Source organism: Papio anubis, chromosome 6 (genome assembly GCF_008728515.1).
Source record: "Papio anubis isolate 15944 chromosome 6, Panubis1.0, whole genome shotgun sequence".
Taxonomy (NCBI): Eukaryota; Metazoa; Chordata; class Mammalia; order Primates; family Cercopithecidae; genus Papio; species Papio anubis.
Genome location: NC_044981.1, coordinates 82,821,928 through 82,841,586, shown reverse-complemented (window position 1 = coordinate 82,841,586; position 19,659 = coordinate 82,821,928). Strand labels below are relative to the sequence as shown.

The window sequence follows — 19,659 nt, the reverse complement described above, 5'->3', positions numbered from 1 at the left end:
TAAAAAAATGATTAATGACAGAAACCAAGAAAATATACTATATAAATGAGATATCCATTAACAATAGCTATCCAAAGGCATGCATTATATTTGTCAGGGAAGATATTTTCCACAATTCCTCTTTCAAACAAATTACTGGGAGGTGCACTTGAAAACTTTTTTTTTTTTTGAGACAGAATCTTGCTCTGTCATCCAGGCTGGAATGCAGCAGCTCAATCTCGGCTTACGGCATTCTTCGTCTCCCAAGTTCAGGTGATTCTCCTGCCTCAGCCTCCTAAGTAGCTGGAATTACAGGTATGTGCCACCACACCAGCTAATTTTTGTAGTTTAGTAGAGACAGGGTTTCACCATGTTGGCCAGGCTGGTCTCAAACTCCTGACCTCAAGTGATCCACCCGCCTCAGCCTCCCAACATGCTGGGATCACAGCCGTGAGCCACCGTGCCCAGCCAACCCTTGAAAACATCTTAGAAGTAATTTCATTGCTTTGTCAAATTCATAACAAGCTCTTTAAGGAAATTAAAACTAGCCAGGTGCAGTAGCTCACGCCCATAATCCCAGCACTCTGGGAGGATCACTTGAAGCCAGGAGTTCAAGACGGGCCTGGCAAACGTGGTGAGACCCTATCTCTATAAAAGTTTCAAAAAAGTAAAACTATGGGTTCTATTGCTATTTATGGAATCCCTGGTTTTCATTTCTGCAAAGCAGAGTTTCAGGGCACCGCATACAGTTATCAAATTTTTGAGTGAAAAATTTCCCACTACTTTGGAAAAAAAATTCTGTTAACTGGTATCTTCCCTAACATAACCATCTGTGATTTCTAGAAAGTCATTTGGTGCTTAGGCAGATAGCAGCAGCAGTCACTTTCAAACTGCTTAAGAGTTACAGTTGCAAAATTTTCATTGCTTGTAAGAAAAAAGAAAAATTTCAGAATCATCCATGCCAGCAATAATAAACCATTTTTTTTTCTAGAGGAGCCAAAGAATAAAAATATTAGCAGACTATTTTTTAAATGGATATTGAAAATAGAAAATATCAAAACTATTCCTAGCATGCATTATGGTCTATGATTATAATAATGCATCCCTGAACAAATTTAGAAGTTCAGTAAAACACTGGTTTATCTTGTCTTTCACTGACTGGCTATAAGCTATTTATTACTAACATTATATTCGTTATATTTATATTATAAAACAATGAACTTGTCTATCACAAACAAGATAATCAACAATGTGTTTAACTAGAAAAATGTTCTCCTCAGACCATGCTTTTAAAACATTCTTTCCATTAGCTTGGTACAAGTGGGCCATCACTGGGCCTCAGTTTTTCATCAAATGGGAGAGTTTTTAGATGTTGCATTGTAAAGCTGGTCCACAGTATCATAAAAATAATTCCCTTGAGTCTTATGAGTGTGGTCCTGGGACTAGCAATATGGGCATCAGCTGGTATCCTGTCAGAAATGTAAAATTTCAGGCCTCACCCCAGACCCATTAACCAAAATCTACATTTTAATATGATCCCTGGAGGTTATTTGTGGGTACATTAAAGTTGAGAATTAATTCCTTATCTCAGAGCTAACTAGCATAACAAATCTTGAATAAATTGAAGCAGAAATTAAGAGCATGTTTGGAATCCAAATAAATTCAACTTTGTTTTCAAAGGGAATGAAGAAAATTTGCTAACATTACAAAGAAATTTTTTCCATTGTGCTGGAATCCAAATGTTTGGTAAAGATGAGATATTAATGATGGCTATTTAAGTACTTAATTTACAACCTGCAACTTGAAAGCAATTTATGTGCAATTCATCCAAACACCTCCTTCTAGGTAATTAATATGAATATAATGAAAAAATCTAAGATTGAAAAACTATGCACAGGAAAATAAAATTAAGGTCACAGAGTAATTCCATTGAAGATATGATTTTAAAAAGTCTGAAAACCAAATCTACTAACACTGGTAGTTTCTTTATTACCAAATCTCATATACTCTTGTATCTATAAAGAAAGAGTAAAACAAATGTATTTTCCCTTCTGACCAAAAGTTGAGGAGAACATTAGCTAGATAAATTCCTTTTAATTTACAAACATATGACCATCTGTAAAGATATAAGGAATTTTTATTGGTTTTTGAAAATACGTAAAATAAACTATAGTTGGTTTAATTGTACAAATAAAAGAGACAAAACAGGCTCATCAAAACAGGTCCTTCCACTACTCTCAACAATAAAAAAAAAAATTAAAAACACACAAAATACACAGAGATGCATGCATGAACAAACATACGCATATATACCAAGAACAAGAGCAGCAGTTGGAATTTCTCTGAGTTTTATTTGACCAGCCAAGTCTCTTGAATTCTTCTGGAATGCAGAATGAGATTTTTGCAGAAATTCAATTAGACTGTCAAACAAGTTTTTATTTAATTCCTCTTGTAGACGCTACAAAGAACATACAAAAACTTATTAGAAATAATAATCTGATGTCTTTCCTGGTTTTGGAAAGAAAATTGTCATGGATTCAATGATGCAAAATGATCAAAAGATGAACCTAATTAAAAATGTTTTTTCCTTAAATCTCTAGTAATTAGTGCTTTGGGTTCCCTCATTAAAAATTCCCTCTCAAGCCTGGTCAACATAGTGAAACCTCACTTTTACAGATAAAAAGACAAATTAGCTGGGTGTAATGGTGCACGTCTGTGGTCCCAGCTGCTTGGGAAGCTGAGGTGAGAGGGTCACTTGAGCCCGGAAGGTCAAGGCTACAGTAAGCTATGATCATGCCACTGCACTCCAGCCTGGGTGACAGAGCAAGACCTTGTTTCAAAAAAATATATATATATTTACATATATTCATATATTATATATACTATTATATAATATATATATGCTATATATTTATATATTTTATATATATGACAATGTCTCATATATATGACATTCAAAGGTTTGGATTTCATCCTTTGGGGAGACCACTGAAGGGATGTGAAGTAAAGACATAATTGGATCAGGGTTAAGAAGGGTTAATCTGACAACAAGGTTGGAGGGGTTGCCTGGAATTAGGCTGCATTTGCCTTGAAGAGGGTCTTTTCTAATTTGGCCAATGGTGTCAGGGATGCCAGTTAGGAGGGTATTATGATGATCCAGATTAAGAAATGAAGAGAACCTAAACTGGAAACCACAAACTCAAATACCTTGAAGGATCACATGGAATACAAGAATGAGCAAAGCCACTGGGTGTAAATCAGTAAGGACTGGTAGATGGCAGTAATAAATTGGAGAGTACATAACCTTCCCAAAGGCAATTAAAACCAAAACTCCGACACTGTGTTGACAAAAAAATAAAAATAAAAAAAAAAGCTATCAGCCTGAAATGCTGGCCCTAGAGCTACCAATTTGCTATAGTGAAGAAATTTTTTCAGAGCTGGAATATAAAGATGAGAAAGTGAAGGAGTTTAGAAACAGCTTGATTTCACAGTTGTATACCTGAACGGATAATTTAAGAGCATCACCATTTGAAAGCTCCTTGCCTTAACAGCTATCATAAACATCTGTTTCACTCACAAGAAATAGGGTTTTTTGTTTTTGTTTTTGAGACAAGGTCTCTCTCTGTTGCCCAGGCTGGAGTGCAGTGGTACTATGTCCGCTCACTACAACCTCCACCTCCCAGGCTTAAGTGATCCTCCCAACTTAGGCTCCTGAGTAGTGGAATTACAAGTGCACACTACCATGCCCAGCTAGTTTTTGCAGATTTTGTAGAGACAGGGTTTCATCAACTTGCCCAGGCTGGATTATGGTTGTTGTTTTAAGGACACACAGGTTATGCTTGACCAATACTTCCTATATTTCATCAATACTCTTGTAAACTGGTGGAAAGGAAGATGAGAGGTAACAAAAATGAGACTTAGGGTGTTACAGAAAAGTTATTAAAAAAAAGTATTCACCTCATTTTCAGATTTCATCTGCTGCCAAATCAACTGATAAGTTTCGAATCGAAGCTTACTGTCCTCAGGTTCATTTTTCCCTTTGTTAAAATAGTCCTCTAAAAACAGAAAGAAATAAGTCAGTTTCTTTTTTCCTATAATAGCATAAGTTATAGATCTTACGTGCAAAGTTACACAGTAAGTGACAGAAGTGGAATTTTTTCATTTTTTGAAGATGGAGTCTCACTCTGTTGCCCAGGCTGGAGTGCAGTGGCACGATGTTGGTTCACTGCAACCTCTGCCTCCTGGGTTCGAGTGATTCTCTCCTGCCTCAGCCTCCCGAGCAGCTGTGACTACAGGCACGTGCCACCACGCCCAGTTAATTTTGTATTTTTAGTAGAGATGGGGTTTCACCATGTTGGCCAGGCTGGTCTCAAACTCCTGACCTCAAGTGATCTGCCCGCCTTGGCCTCCCAAAGTACTGGCTCACACCACTGCTGGTGTGAGCCACTGCACCTGGCCTTAATTTTTTTTTTATATTCATCAAAAACATATATTTGGGGACAGATAACATTCAATATCCTCTGTATTTCATTTTATTTATAATCTTTTATTTTTATCATATTAATTGTATATTTAAGATTAAAAATTTCAATCTTTCTACTGTATTTCTATCATTTGCTTTTGAATTTCTAACAGTTTTTATTAAGTGATTTTTTGCTTTGAGTTATATACATTTAATAATGTTTTCATTATTTGCTGTTATTCTACAACCTCGTATACTTTGCTTCATAATTTGCTTTGAACTCTACTCTACTGAATGACTTACTACTACTATTCTTATATTTTTGTTCCACTGACATAGTTTAGTCCAGTCTTTCATTTATTCTGTCTGTATATTTTTATATCCTTTTCGAATGTTTTCTCCAAATGGTTAGCTATTTGTGAAAATACCATTTATTGCCTGGCTTTCAAACTTTTCAAACTATGATCCACATTAAGGAATACATTTTACATCATAACCTAACACAATACACATGAACAAAAACTAAAGTCACAAAAAACCACACTCACCCTTATTACGTAATAGCAAATGTTTTCTTTCCTGTTTTATGTAAGTATAATCATAGTCCACTAAATTGATTTCATAACTCACACACGGATTACGACATTTCGTTTGAAAAACTCTCATTTATTGTACAATCCATTCTTCTCCCACTGATTTGACATGCCCTTATAGTCTAAATACTTATATATACTTTGAACTATTTTTGAACTTTTTATTTTGTTCTACTGAATCCAGCCCTAGTCCCCTACCAGTCCTGAACTGTTTAAATTATTATGGGTTTGTATGTTGTACATTTTAGCATCAAATACATTCAGGTCTTCCTCCCACTGCCCCCAAACATTGTTATTCTTTTTCAAAAAAATTTAAGCCATTTCTTCAAATTAATTTTACAGTAATCCGGTCACTTCTCAAAACTAGTTGTATTGGTATTTGACTAGATAAAATAAAATTCAGATTGATTTGGGGAAAAATAACATCTTTAATATGTTAAGAAATCCCCAACGCCTGTATCATAGGTCTCTTCTTTTAATCAAATATTTTAATGTTAACTGAGAGTTTTGAATAGAAATTCACTTAATTTTAAGGAACTACTTTCCTAATCACGGTTAACTCAGAATTTTTTTTTTTTTTTTGAAACAGAGTCTCACTCTGTCACCCAGGCTGGAGTGCAGTGGCCGGATCTCAGCTCACTGCAAGCTCCGCCTCCCGGGTTTACGCCATTCTCCTGCCTCAGCCTCCCGAGTAGCTGGGACTACAGGCGCCCGCCACCTCGCCCAGCTAGTTTTTTTGTACTTTTTAGTAGAGACGGGGTTTCACCGTGTTCGCCAGGATGGTCTCGATCTCCTGACCTCGTGATCCACCCGTCTTGGCCTCCCAAAGTGCTGGGATTACAGGCTTGAGCCACCGCGCCCGGCCAACTCAGAATTTTCAGGAACTATTGATTTTTAATTTTATCAAAAGCCTTAGAATACATCTAAGTCATTGTATGGTAAAGTGGCAGACAAGGTTATAGAATTAAAACGCCAACAAAAAAAGAAAGCAAGGAGACACTATTATTATTATTACTATTATTTGAGACAGAGTCTCCCTCTGTTGCCCAGATTGGAGTGCAGTGGTAAGATCTCAGCTTACTGCAACCTTCACCTTCCAGGTCCAAGTGATTCTCCTGCCTCAGCCTCCAGAGTAGCTGGGACTACAGGCGCCCGGGGCCATGTCTGGCTAATTATTGTATTTTTAGCAGAGACGGGGTTTCACCACCTTGGCCAGGCTGGTCTTGAACACCTGACCTCAAGTGATCCACCTGCCTTGGCCTCCCAAAGTGCTGGGATTACAGGCACGCATCACCCCACCCAGCCAGAAGACACTATTATTAAGAGACAAAGCAGGCCAGCACGGTGGCATATGCCTGTAATTCCAGCACTTTAGGAGGCCAAGGTGGGCAGTTTACAAGCTCAGGAATTCGAGACCAGCCTGGCCAATATGGTAAAACCCCGTCTCTGCTAAAAATACTAAAATTAGCCAGGTATGGTGGCGTGCACCTGTAGTCCCAGCTACTTGGGCAGCTGACACAGGAGAATCACCTGAACCTGGGAGGCAGAGGTTGCAGTGAGCCGAAATTGCGCCACTACACTCCAGCCTGGGCGACAGAGCAAAAACCTGTCTCTAAATAAATAAATAAATAAGAGACAAAGCAGAACAAGGAAGCTTTAAAAAGAACAAAAATAGTCACTTTACATTAATAGGTAAAATCATACTGTAACACGAAAGTGGCAAATCAAGACACAATTTTTATGTGCAGAATAATGCCACATCAAAATACACATGAAAAACCTCTTAGAAACTGGGAAACACAGCAGTAGGATACTTTAAACTGTTACCATGATTTCTCTCAGTCTGTTACAGAGCAGGTAGGTAAATTTAAAAACTACACTGAAGAATATAAGCTCTCACTGTTGCCAGGTTTCTACTTGCCTCGGCTCCTAGTCACAGTGCTATATATACTTCAGCGTGAGTATCTCCTACAGTGCCAGTGCTGCTGTCAGTCTCCCTCTCTCCAGTTCCTACCCAGTTGTTTTGCTGGCTATGCAGTCATCCACAGAATACTGAGGAGAGAGAGTTACTGGTCTTAACTATGTGCCCAAGTGTCTTCAGTCAGGGGACAGATGGTGGGCAAAATGTAGAGCATCTTCTTACTTCTTCAGGCAATCTGTTTCAATAACTGAAGCCAGTGAAGGCAAGTGCTAAAGTCTGGGTATGTTTCCCTCATTCCTGCTCCGTCTGCCTTATAATCAGGGTCAATTCCTCAAAGATTTTCATATTATAACACTATCTGTTGGTCTCAGAGTCACATAATGAAAAAAAAAAAAAAAAAAAAAAAAAGCCTAACGAACTTCTAAAGCAAAGTTCAAATCATACAATTATACACATCAGGTTTACTAGTACTAAAAACTATAAACCAATCCTAGTAAGTCATAGCTTAAATTCAATACAAACAGTTCTAAGTAGAAACTTGGCCTCATATAATGAGAGGCAGTATTAAGTTATGGTTAAATCATGAGCTCTGGAATCAGACAGGTTGGGTTCAAATCATAGCTCTATAATTTACTAACATTATAACATTGGGAAAGTTATATGTCTAAGTATCCTTATATATTTCAATGGCGATAATACATTCCTTGTAATTTGCTGAGGGGATTAAACAAATTAACACATATAAAATAATTAAGACAGTCTGGGCCTGTAATCCCAGTGCTTTGGGAGGCCTAGGCAGGTAGACTGCTTGAGCTCAGGATTTGAGACCAGCCTGGGCAACAAAGTGAGATCTCGCCTTAAAAAAAATAAATAAATAAATTAGCAGGCAACATGACATGAGCCTGTAGTCCTAACTGAGGCTAAGGCAGGAGGATTCCCTGAGCCCAGGAACTCAAGGTTACAGTGGGCTATGATTGTGCCACTGAACTCCAGCCTGGGTGACAGAGTAAGGTCTTATCTCAAAAAACAAAACAAAACAAAACAAAACAGTATGGCACCCTGTAAACACCCAAGAAATATTAACAACTGTATTAGTTATAATTACATTGCTGGTGATATTAGATGTCACTGCATGTTACGTGTCCCTAATGACAATGGGGGAACAAGTCTTGAATTTTCTCTGACCTATTTCTAGTAAGTTAAGCAATCTGCAACATTAAAGAAATGTGTGGCCAGGCATGGTGGCTCACGCCTATAATCCCAGCACTTTGGGAGGCCAAGGTGGGAGGATCACTTGAACTCAGGAATTTAAGACCAGCCTGGGCAGCACAGTAAGATCCCATCTCTATTTTTAAAAAAACTGTGTGTGTGTGTGTGTGTGTGTGTGTGTGTATCATTACTTTAAAAAAATCCTATTCTATATATTCAAGTTATCCATTTATTTCCTTAGTCAAACAATGGCATAGTTCACTTTTTCTTTTTTCAATTCAAAACTAGTACATGGGTATGCTTAATTCCATATCATAATTTTTCCACTGGAATTAATTTTCACAGTGCTGAATATTCAATGTAAATACTCAATAACCCCGTGGGGAACTTTTGAAAAATTCTAACACTTAAGCTCCACTCTTGAGATTCTAATTCAATTGATCTGAATTAGGGTCTGAGCATTGGCACAGGTTGAGCATCTCTAATCCAAAAATCTGAAATCCTCCCAAACCTGAAACTTTCTGAGTACCAACATGATGCCACAAGTGGAAAAATTCCATATCTGACCTCAAGTGACAGGTTGCAGTCAAAACACAGCCAAAACTTTGTTTCATGTATAATAGTATTTAAAATATTATGTAAAATTCACTTCAGGCTATGTGTTTAAGGTGTATAGGAAACATGAATGAATTTTATTTTTAGACTTGGGTCTCATTCCCAAGATTATCTCATTATATACAGGCATATATTTCAAAACATGAAACACTTCCAATAACCTAAACACTTCTGGTCCCAAGATTTGGGATAAGGAACTCTCAACCTGTATTTTTTCAAAGTCCCACAAATTGGAATTGAATAAGGTCAGTAGATTGTATTAATATCAGTTTCTTAATTGTGACACTGTACTAGAGTTATGTAAGATACTACCACTGGGGATAACTGGTCGAAGGGTACTTACTGGTGAAAGAGTATTACATGTAATTATATGTGCATCTACAGTTATATTAAAATAAGACTTTTTCAAAGTTCCCCAAATGATTCTAATGTGAAGCTATGACTGAGAACCAGTACAATACTTTCTGATAGTAATACTGGATTTGATTGAAGAAGTCTTCTTAATTTGATCACTAAACAGGTATCAGGATATAAATGAAAAAAGCGAAGACAGTATCTTTTTTATTAACTTAATTTTATTGAGGTATAATTTAAAAATAACATAACCATTTTAACAGTTTGACCCAAGTACATACTTACATAACCACTCTTTCAACAGAGAACATTTCCATCACTCCAGAAAGTTCCCTCTTGCCCTTTGCAGTTAATTCCCCCTACTTCATCCCAGGAAACCACTGGGACTTTAAGACAACCTGTGTTGTTTTTGCCTTTAAAAAAAAAAAAAAAAAAAAAACAAACGCCAAGCTCAGTGACTCATACCTGTAATCCTAGCACTTTGGAAGGCTGAGGTGGGCAGATCACAAGGTCAGGAGTTTGAGATCAGCCTGGCCAACACAGTGAAACCCTGTCTCTACTAAAAAATACAAAAATTAGCCAGGCATTGTGGCGCATGCCTGTAGTCCCAGCTACTCGGGAGACTAAGACAGGAGAATCGCTTGAACCCGGGAAGCAGAGGTTGCAGTGAGCTGAGATTGTGCTGAGATCACGCCGAGATCGGAGAGCTAGACTCCGTCTCAAAAAAACCCAAATGAAAACAAACAAACAAATTAGGCTGGGCACAGTGGCTCACGCCTGTAATCCCAGCACTTTGAGGGCTGAGGCGGGAGGATCACTTGAGCCCAGGAGTTCAAGACCAATCTGAGCAACAAAGTGAGACCCTGTCTCTACAAAAAATTTTAAAAAATAATTACCCAGGCATGGTGGTGCACGCCTGTAGTCCCAGGTACTTAGGAGGCTGAGGTGGGAGGATCATTTAAGCCTAGGATTTTTCAAGGCTGCAGTGAGCTATGATCGGCCCACTGAACTGAAGCCTGGGTGACAGACTGAGACCCTGTCTCTAAAATAAATAAATAAACAAAACTAAAGAAATGTCTTTCCTCTCTTACCCACATGGGTATATGAGTGTGTGAGTATGCATATGTCAGAGTGAGTAACAAAAATCTACTCCCTTAATAACAGGAGTATGTGTGTCTATGAGTAATTAAAACCCAATAATTGAACAAATTTGTTTTAGTTGAGAGTGACTGAAAACTGTGTGGGACCCCTGTGCTTCCGAGAGATGCCACCATGCCTGGCCTATGACTTAAGCATATTTAAGTCTCCCTATGAATATTGTATGTTAACACAAAAATAATTTTTATACAATTTTCATTAGAAAATATATACAAATTTGTAGTCATTTTATTTCTTAGGTTTTCCTTATGTTACCAATTATCATTTTATTTTCTATATAACATTTCCTCCATTGTTAGACATCTGCGTTGCCAGTCAGCCTTTATTGTTTTGATTACTTCATCAAGGATCAAAATGTTTCTCTAGCAGAAACTCACTTTCATTTCTAAAGTTGTAGATAAAAAAACAATGGCAGAGAAGTAATCAAAAAGACAATCTCTTTTAAAAATGGCAGCATATCCTTTGAAGGAAATTTGCTTCCAACTTACCTTTGGAAGATCTAATTGGATTCTCTTCAATTAGAGCCCTGGGGTGTCCTCTTATCTCTTTGACCAATGCCTTGGAACATAAACGCTACATCAACATGGCAAGTAAGCCAAGCTCAGATAAGAGAATTACTAAATTCAATTAGGGTTAGTTCTTAATAGTTTAAGAAGGTAGGGAATAAAACATTTAATATTCAGACACCTTACCTATTGGCACAGAGATCTTTCTCTTTTTGGAGTTTGGCTTAAAAACAAAGCAGCCCTAAAAAAGAAAGAAAGACAAAAAGCATAAAGTTAAAGTAGCAAGGAGCAGAGAAATCTGATTAACCAAATATTTTATGAGTAAGCACTTTTTTTGAAAAAGGATGGCAGGGGAGAGAACACATTTCTTTCAGATTCTAAGAAATCACATCACTCCTCTCTGACCTATAGAAGGAAAATTCTAAAACAACAAGGGGGACTATCCACTCTCTCCCCTCCCTCCCATGAGATGCCCATTTTTTATTTCGCTCTTTGACACCTGATCTAGGAGGTACACAAAGAAAATAAAAGCTGATTAAATTTAAGCCCAGAAAGGTTCCATTTTCATAAACTTAAAGGAATTCATACTATACACTAAAATGGGCTGGGCACAGTGGCTCATGCCTGTAATCCCAACACTTTGGGAGGCCAAGGCATGTGGACCATGAGGTCAGGAGTTTGAGACCAACCTGGCCAACATGGTGAAATCCTGTCTCTACTAAAAATGCAAAAATTAGTCAGTCGTGGTGGCAGAAGCCTGTAATCCCAGCTACTCAGGAGGCTCAGACAGGAGAATCGCTTGAACCTGGAGGTGGAGGTTGCAGTGGGCTGAGATCGTGCCACTGCACTCCAGCCTGGGCGACAAAGAGCGAAGCTCTGTCTCAAAAAAATAAATAAATAAATAAATAAAAATGAAGATCAAAAAGGTTGAAAATAGTGATGTTCTCCCAACCTAAAACTTATTTAAACTCAAAGTATCTACAACCTTAGTAGGAAATAGATAATTGCAGCTGTTTCACTCTATATACTTTTCTTCATCTGATAAATGCCTACTCATTCATCCATTAAAGTTTGTCTCAACACTCATCTCCTTTTGGAAACCTTTCACAATTCTCACTACAGAAATTCTCCTTTCCCCGAGATCTCACAGTACTTGAACATCTTTATTTTGCATTGCTTTAAGTCACTTTAATTGTATATCATAGTTGTTTATGGGTGTGTCTCCCTGAGTAGACTGTGAGCGCCTTCAAGCACAAACTGTATTTTATAACTGTTTTCCCAATGTTTGGAATCGTGCTAACATATATATTAGGCAATCAGTATATGGAATGAATAAATGCTTGTCAAGTAATTGTCTTGGTAATTTCCCAGCTATGTTTAGTTTCATACTATTATTTGACTAGTGGTAGACTGCCCCCAAGTTACTGGTCCTAGTCTATTCTACCAATTCTAAAGTTATGCACGATGGATAGCTTCTTTTTTTTTTTTTTGAGACAGAGTCACACTCTGTCGCCCAGGCTGGAGTGCAATGGTGCGATCTCGGCTCACTGCAACCTCTACTTCCTGGGTTCAAGCCATTCTCCTGCCTTAGCCTCTCGAGTAGCTGGGATTACAGATGCCTGCCACCACGCCTGGCTAATTTTTTTGTATTTTTATTAGAGATGGGGTTTCACTATGTTGGCCAGGCTGGTCTTTAACTCCTGATCTCTTGATCCACCCACCTCGGCCTCCCAAAGTGCTGGGATTAGAGGCATGAGCCACTGCACCTGGCCTGATGGACAACTTCTTAAAGATTTCTATTTCTATGGAAAATAAAAGACATAATAAAAGAACAATACCTAGGCAAAGTTGTCTCAGGATAGTGTTAAAGACAGCTGTGAAAATATAAAGTAGTCATTTGGATTACATGTTCCAAAGTAAGACCTGTGCATTAGACTCTTTTTTTTTTTAGACAGAGTCTCCCTCTGCTGCCCAGGCTAGAGTGCAATGGCACAATCTCGGCTCACTACAACCTCTACCTCCAGAGTTCAGGCGATTATCCTGCCTCAGCCTCCTGAGAGGCTGGGATTACAGGCGCCCACCAACATGCCAGGCTAATTTTGTATTTTAGTAGAAATGGGGTTTCACCATGTTGGTCAGGTTGGTCTCGAACTCCTGACCTCAGATGATCCACCCACCTCGGCCTCCCAAAGTGTTGGGATTACAGGCATGAGCCACCGCACACAGCCCTGTGCCTTATATTCCTGTATCTGCAACTAGCAGAAGTTTGTGAAATAACATACATATTTAGAAAAATCACGTGGTACCATGACAAACCTGTCATTGCCTTCTTTTCAAATCCACCTGCAATTCAGTAAAGAAGAAAGGAGCTTCAAAGGAACACGGTATGAGGAGTGACCAGAAAGGATCTTAATACAGGGCAGTGGTAGTAACATGGTTAACCATTTGGAACTGCTGGTCAAGTGATGGTGTTTGAGATAGAGGAAGGCCAACAGCCAGAAAATTTCATGAGGAAAGAGACATTAAAATGTTTTGATACGTTTAAGGGCCGGGCATGGTGGCTCACACCTGTAATCCCAACACTTTGGGAGGCTGAGGCCGGGGGATCACTTGAGGTCTGGAATTTGAGACCTGCCTGGCCAACATGGTGAAACCCTGTCTCTACTAAAAATACAAAACTAGCTGGCTGTGGTAGCGCGTGTCTGTAATCCCAGCTACTCGGGAGGCCGAGGTGGGAGAATCGCTTGAACCGGGGAGGTGGAGGTTGCAGTGAGCCGAGATCGCGCCACTGCACTCCAGCCTGGTAACAGAGCGAGACTCCGTCTCAAGAGAAAAAAAAAAAAAAGCTTACAGTTCCATCAACTCATGAAATAGTTCTTAAAGCTTCTTATACATGTAAGATCTCATCCCAATACAGACATTTCTGTTATAATACCAAAACGCTTTCCTGAAAAACCTTACTTTCTGCAAGATACATAAAAATAAGAGGTGCTTATGCAATCAACAGGATTAAGGGACAGACCATTCAAAACCTACAGAACATTATAACCAGGACAAAATAAAACCAGTACCAATTCTAATAAAAATACTACTTTTAAATCTCTACTAGTGTAACCTTAAACCCCAAGACTTGTACTTTCTTCTTGAGATGTAGTCTTTAAAAGCACTGCTTCTCATAAACCATTTTAATCAAAATAAAAAATCAGATCCATGATATAGCCTTCATTAATCCATTGTTTTAACATAGGGAGAATGTAGCTTCTTCATCTGCATTTTTCAGCTTTATCAGACAGCTTAACTTCAGGGGCTTCCCGCTGCACTTATAATAGAACTAAATGTCTTACTTTTCGTGGTCCGGAACAGCGCTGTCCAACAGAACTTTCTGTAATGATAGAAATGTATCTGCACTATCTAAAATGGTAGCTGCAGTCACATGTGATGATTGAGCACTTAAAATGTGGCTAGTGCAACGGAGGAACTGAATTTTTACTTAATTTTACTTTAACTCAAATTTAAATAGCCACATGTGGTTAGTGACTAACACATTGGACAATATAGCTCTAGGGCTTATCCTCTTACCAACTACACTATGTTTTGCAATTTCTTGCCATCTTGGTAGCCAAGATGAGGTCTGTAAGATATCCCCACCACACACACCCGCATCTGCATTACTTTTGCATTCTCATTTTTCATGACGCTCCCACTCTTTGTCTACTTTCTGATTATGATTTTTAAATTCCTCTAATATGCCATTTTATTTCTATCTTCTGGGCCGAAGAACATGTTGTTCTCTCTTCCCTCCTCGCCCTAATCCTTAGCCTAACTTCTTATTTTTCAGGTCTCAGTCAAAGCGTTACTTTCTCCAAAAAGCCTCCGCTAACCCCTGGCAACCTATATTAGGTTCTTCCCACTCTTCTGTTGTCTGTCTAGAACTCTTTTCCTTGCTAACACTTAAAATTTGTGATCATCAGTTTATCTATGTTTACTGACTTTCTTGACTGCAGAAGCTGAATCTGTTTTGTTTACCATTGCATCTCGGTACCTAACGGAGTGCTCGGCTAACAGTATTTGTGAGAGGGAAAAAATGAAAGACTGGGCCACATCATCAGGACATCCGACCTCCAACAACCAGAACTTAAAAATCCTCCTAGCCCCACCACAAGGCAGATCCGCGTCCTCGCTCCCCAAGCAAAGTTGGCCTCAACTGATCTGGAGCAAGGACGCCTCAGCTCAGTACGCCGCTCCCTCCCTCCCCTCCAGCCAGGGAACGGAGGCCTACGAAACCTCCGCTTCATCCCTTCTTCAAAGGGGGAATGAGGCAGCGGTAGAACCACTGTGAGCGTCGGCCACCACGTACCTTAGACATCGAGGACGTGGCCATGGTCTTACTGGTTCTGCGGATTCCAGATGCACTCGGGATTTCCCGCGCGCCCTCGCGCCTGCAGGGCAGAGGTTAGTGGCGTGTCACGCAGCTTCTTGATTGGCTGGCATCACCCTCCAGGGCGGGCTTCCGGCGCGAGGGGCGGGGCGTTTAAGGAGGTGAGGCGAGGCCGGGACTGGCGGACTGCGGCGCACTTCCCTAGAGGCGGACATGGCGTGCAGCTTTCGCAGGGCTATAGCTTGCCAGGTATGGATCCCGGAGCGCGCAGGGGAGTCCATGCGGAGCTAGGGACCCCAAAGGCCTTTCACTGCTGCGGGCCAGTCCTCAGTCAGCTGGAGGGTGGGTCCTACAGAATTCTGTTACTTTCTACCACCTCCTCCCCCTTCTCTGGAGCTGGTAGGGCTCCAGAAGTCCTGTGGGGGGTCGGCTGGGATCAGTTTGTCTTGGTGAAAAGTAAACTTTGAAAGGTACCTGGTGCTTCACTCCTTCCCACCCCACAGCTTAGTATGCTTTACTTGGGTGGAAAGTCATTAGACCATGATGAGACCCCATAGAAGTTAGTGTTCTTTACACTTTAATGACGTTAATGATGGATGTGGATTGTTCTTCAGAGGGAACTCATTTTAAAACTGCTTATTTCTCTTGCAGTCACTTAGGTAGTCAACCCTAGAATTATTTTTGGTAATTCCCAAAGATATATGAGCTATCTGAGACTCAGTTTTTCTTGGTTCAGGGTCATATTTGAACACCTCTGTTGTGAGGAAGGGCTTACAAAATTGCAATATACTTGCTTTGTTTTGTTTTTCCTCTTTGTGGAGAACGGAGTCTTGCCATATTGCCCAGGCAGTCCTCAAACTCCTGGGCTCAAACTGTCGTCCCTCCTCTGCCTCCCTAAGAGCTGGGATTACAGGCATGAGCCACTGCGCTGGGCAAAATTGCAGTATAAACGTGTAATTCATCAAAAAGAACTTTTTAGGACTCACTGGCCACCCTTGGAAGGAAACTTTCTGTTGTGGTCTCGACTAACCCATTTCCTTCTGATTAATGGATGTATTAGTGGACGGAATTAGCCTGGTGTATAATTTATCTTAGCTCATTTTTACAGTGTTTCTAGACATTTGTGGGGAAATCCCTCTGCCTTGTCTTTATGCTTATAGATATACTGCCCTGTCCAGTGATAATTCGCCAGATATCACCAATATGACATTTTGTTAAGACAGCTGAATTTATTGCTTACTGGGATAAGAAAGAACACTGCTTAGAGCTTTGGTAGTGTATTAAACTGGGAAAGCAAGGTCAGATTTTACTGATGGGTACGGCTTAAGGCTGGTCTTTCAGAGGCAGAGGGTAGGAGGATGTTGGAGGAAGATGGCTTGATTAGGATTGGAAACTGATCTGATACAGCAGTTTAAGATTGGTAGCAAAAGCAAAGACTGCAAGGAGCCTTAAGGCATAAACTGTTGAGGTTTTCTAAATTGGAAGAACTAATAGACCTGGCATGTGGCTCAGCTGCCTATAATCCCAGCACTTTGGGAGGCCGAGATGGGAGGATGGCTTGAACCCGGGAGTTTGAGACCAGCGTGGACAACATAGGGAGACCCCATATCAACAAAATTTTGTTTTAAAAAGTAGCCAGGCCTGATGGTGCACCTCTGTAGTCCTAGCTGCTTGAAAGGCTGAGTCTGGAGGATCACTTGGACGGCCCCACGAGTTTGAGGCTACAGCGAGCTGTGATTGTGCCACTGCACTCCAGGGGGGCCACAGAGTGAGACCCTGTAAACAAAAAATAAAAGTAAATCCTGTGAAAAGCTAATAGATTTATCATGAAGTTCTTATAATGAATGATTAAGTTATTTGGGCAGAAGTCTTCTAGAACAGTAAAGTTATGCCAATGAGACAAAGAAATAATAAATTCATGTTAATGTAGACAGTAAACCATATCATGGCAGGTAGTTTTGGACCTTAGTATATAAGCTGTGTGTAAGGGTAGATGGTTTCCATTCTTAGCCCTTAGATCAAGGTGGTGCCATGATGAGAAACAAATTGTGTTTAGTTTTGCAAAGACTGTGTTCTTTGTAAAGAATGTAAATTGGGCCAGGCATGTGGCTCACACTTGTAATCCCAGCACTTTGAGAGGCCAAAGTGGGGGATCCCTTGAGCCGGGACGTTCAAGACCAGCCTGGACAACATAGGGAGACCCCCACCTCTACAAAAAATAAAAAATGCAACTTAGGTGTAGCGGCACATGCCTGTGGTCCAGGCTCCTTGGGAAGCTGAGGTGGGAGGATCATTTGGGCCCAGGTGGCTGAAACAGCAAGCTTTGATTGCACCACTGCACTCCAGCCTGGGGAACAAAGTGAGACCCTGTCTCAAAAAAAAAAAAAAGGTACTTTGGAGAAACAAGAACTAATATATCAAGTATATATTTGTGCTAATTACTACACATTCACATTTAAGCTCATGGCAGCCCTATGATATAGAAGCATTAACCTTATATAATTGAGTTGAGATCCACAGAGATTAAATAACCTACCCAAAGCCACATCATCAATAAATTGTAGAGTTGGTTTATCAACAGAAATCTAACTTTAAAATTATATCTTTCCTATATATTGTGCTGTTTGTGAAAGCAAGAAGCATAATCCAATCATTGAACAGAATCTAATGGATTTATACAGCAGTGTAAATTATGCAGATATATATCTGTTTCTCTGAATATAGAGTTATTGGGTAATGATCTGAAACTTGAGGATAAATAAGAATATTTTCAATACATTAGGACATGGGGAGACAAGAGCAAAGAAGAAAAATGTTCAGTACAGTTTGAGCATCCCAAAGCTGGAAATCTGAAATGCTCCAAAATTTGAAACTTTTTGAGTGTGGACATGATACTCAAAGGAAATGTTCATTGGAGACTTTCAGATTTTCAGATTAGGAGCTGGGTATGGTGGCTCATGCCTATAACCCCAGCACTTGGGGAGACTGAGACAGGTGGATCACTTGAGAGTGGCTAATTTTGTATTTTTAGTAGAGATGGGGTTTGTCCATTTTGGTCAATCTGGTCTCGAACTCCCGACCTCAGGTGATCTGCCTGCTTTGGCTTCCCAAAGTGCTGGGGTTACAGGCATGAGCCACCAGGCCTGGCCCAGCTAGTTCATTTTAATTTTGTGTACTTTTAATTTTGAAATAATTTCAGACTTACAAAAAGTTGTGATAATAGTACAAAGAACTCCATATCCTCTTTATCTAGATTCAGCAGCTACTAACATTTTGCCACATTTGCTTCATCATTCTATATAATTTTTTCCTGTCATTTGAGAGTAGGTTTCATACATAATGCTCCTTTACCTCTTAATATGTAATTGTTTATTTCCTAAGAACAAGGCTTGTTTTACATGAGCACAGTAATTAGATTCATATAATGTTGATAAAATGCTTTAACTTATAGTCCATGTTCCAGTCTTGTTGATTTTTTTTCCCATAAGGGATCACAAATTGCATTCAGTTTCATGTAACCTGGTACGTTTTAAGTAGCTTTACGCTTTCCTTATTAACTTACATCTACGTAGCTTGCTAGAGAAACTACCCTGCTAATGGTGAGCAGGAAGACCAGCTTTCTTGACTCTGCTGATGAGTTTATTATCAAATTTTAGGTGTGGCCTCAAGAAGCAATTGAACTAGTTGTCCAGTTGTTGTCATTTAGTCCTGAGGTGCAATATGTATGTTGGGAAGATATTCAGCCACATTAGGGTAAACAGCAGGACTGACTGAATTATCTAGGTTTGTACTGTTCTTTGCTTCTAATCTATTCTCACAGACCCACCAGCATTCCATTCTTAGAACCACAAGTTGTATCATAACCATACTACAGCAGAAACAAACAAACAAACAAAACAAAACACTATCATCAGAGCAAACAGGCAACCTACAGGGTGGCAGAAAATTTTTGCAGTCTATCCGACAAAGGTCTAATATACAGAACCTACAAGGAACTTAAACAAAACAACCCCATTAAAAAGTGAGCAAAGGACATGAACAGGCACTTCTCAGAAGAAGACATTTATGCGGCCACAAACATTTGAAAAAAAGCTCAACATCACTGATCATTAGAGAAATGTAAATCAAAACCACAATGAAATACCATCTCATGCCAGTCAGAATGGCGATCATTAAAAAGTCAAGAAACAACAGATGCTGGTGAGATTGTGGAGAAATAGGAGCGCTTTTACACTGTTGGTGGAAATGTAAAGTAGTTCAGCCATTGTGGAAGATGGTGTGACAGTTCCTTAAAGATCTAGTACCAGAAATACCATTTGGCCCAGCAATTCCGTTGCTGGGTATATACCCAAAGGAATATAAATCATTCTACTGCAAATATACATGCATGTGGACGTTCACTGCAGCACTATTCGCAATAGCAGAGACGTGGAATCAACCCAAATGCCCATCAGTGATAGACTGGATAAAGAAAATGTGGTTGG

General features: G+C 39.6%; 2 protein-coding genes across 13 annotated transcripts in view; one reads left to right on the top strand and one right to left on the bottom strand.

Annotated features, from left to right (window-relative positions):
• ORC3 (origin recognition complex subunit 3) overlaps positions 1-15,280 on the bottom strand; it is a 73,295-nt gene extending 58,015 nt beyond the window's left edge. For 4 of the 8 annotated variants that reach the window (XM_021937584.2, XM_031667298.1, XM_031667299.1 and 1 more), the window contains exons 1-4: positions 15,155-15,280; positions 10,984-11,038; positions 3,937-4,034; positions 2,293-2,437 (exon numbers count right to left, since the gene is read on the bottom strand). In XM_021937584.2, coding sequence (XP_021793276.2) covers positions 2,293-2,437; positions 3,937-4,034; positions 10,984-11,038; positions 15,155-15,178 — 322 coding nt within the window. In that variant the 5' untranslated portion in view covers positions 15,179-15,280. Of the gene's footprint in view, positions 1-2,292; positions 2,438-3,936; positions 4,035-10,779; positions 10,865-10,983; positions 11,039-12,635; positions 12,672-15,154 lie in introns of those variants that run through there. The other 4 variants (XM_031667305.1, XM_031667303.1, XM_031667304.1 and 1 more) reach the window with 4 other exon arrangements.
• A 36-nt stretch (positions 15,281-15,316) lies between these two features.
• The window catches only part of RARS2 (arginyl-tRNA synthetase 2, mitochondrial), a 72,010-nt gene continuing 67,667 nt past the window's right edge, over positions 15,317-19,659 (top strand). For 4 of the 5 annotated variants that reach the window (XR_001901962.3, XM_009205640.3, XM_003897883.5 and 1 more), the window contains exon 1: positions 15,317-15,424. Coding sequence is in view for 3 of the 5 variants with exons in the window: in XM_009205640.3 (XP_009203904.2) it covers positions 15,389-15,424 (36 nt within the window). In the remaining 2 variants the exon portion in view is untranslated. The remainder of the gene's footprint in view (positions 15,425-19,659) is intronic. The other variant, XM_017958098.2, reaches the window with a different exon arrangement.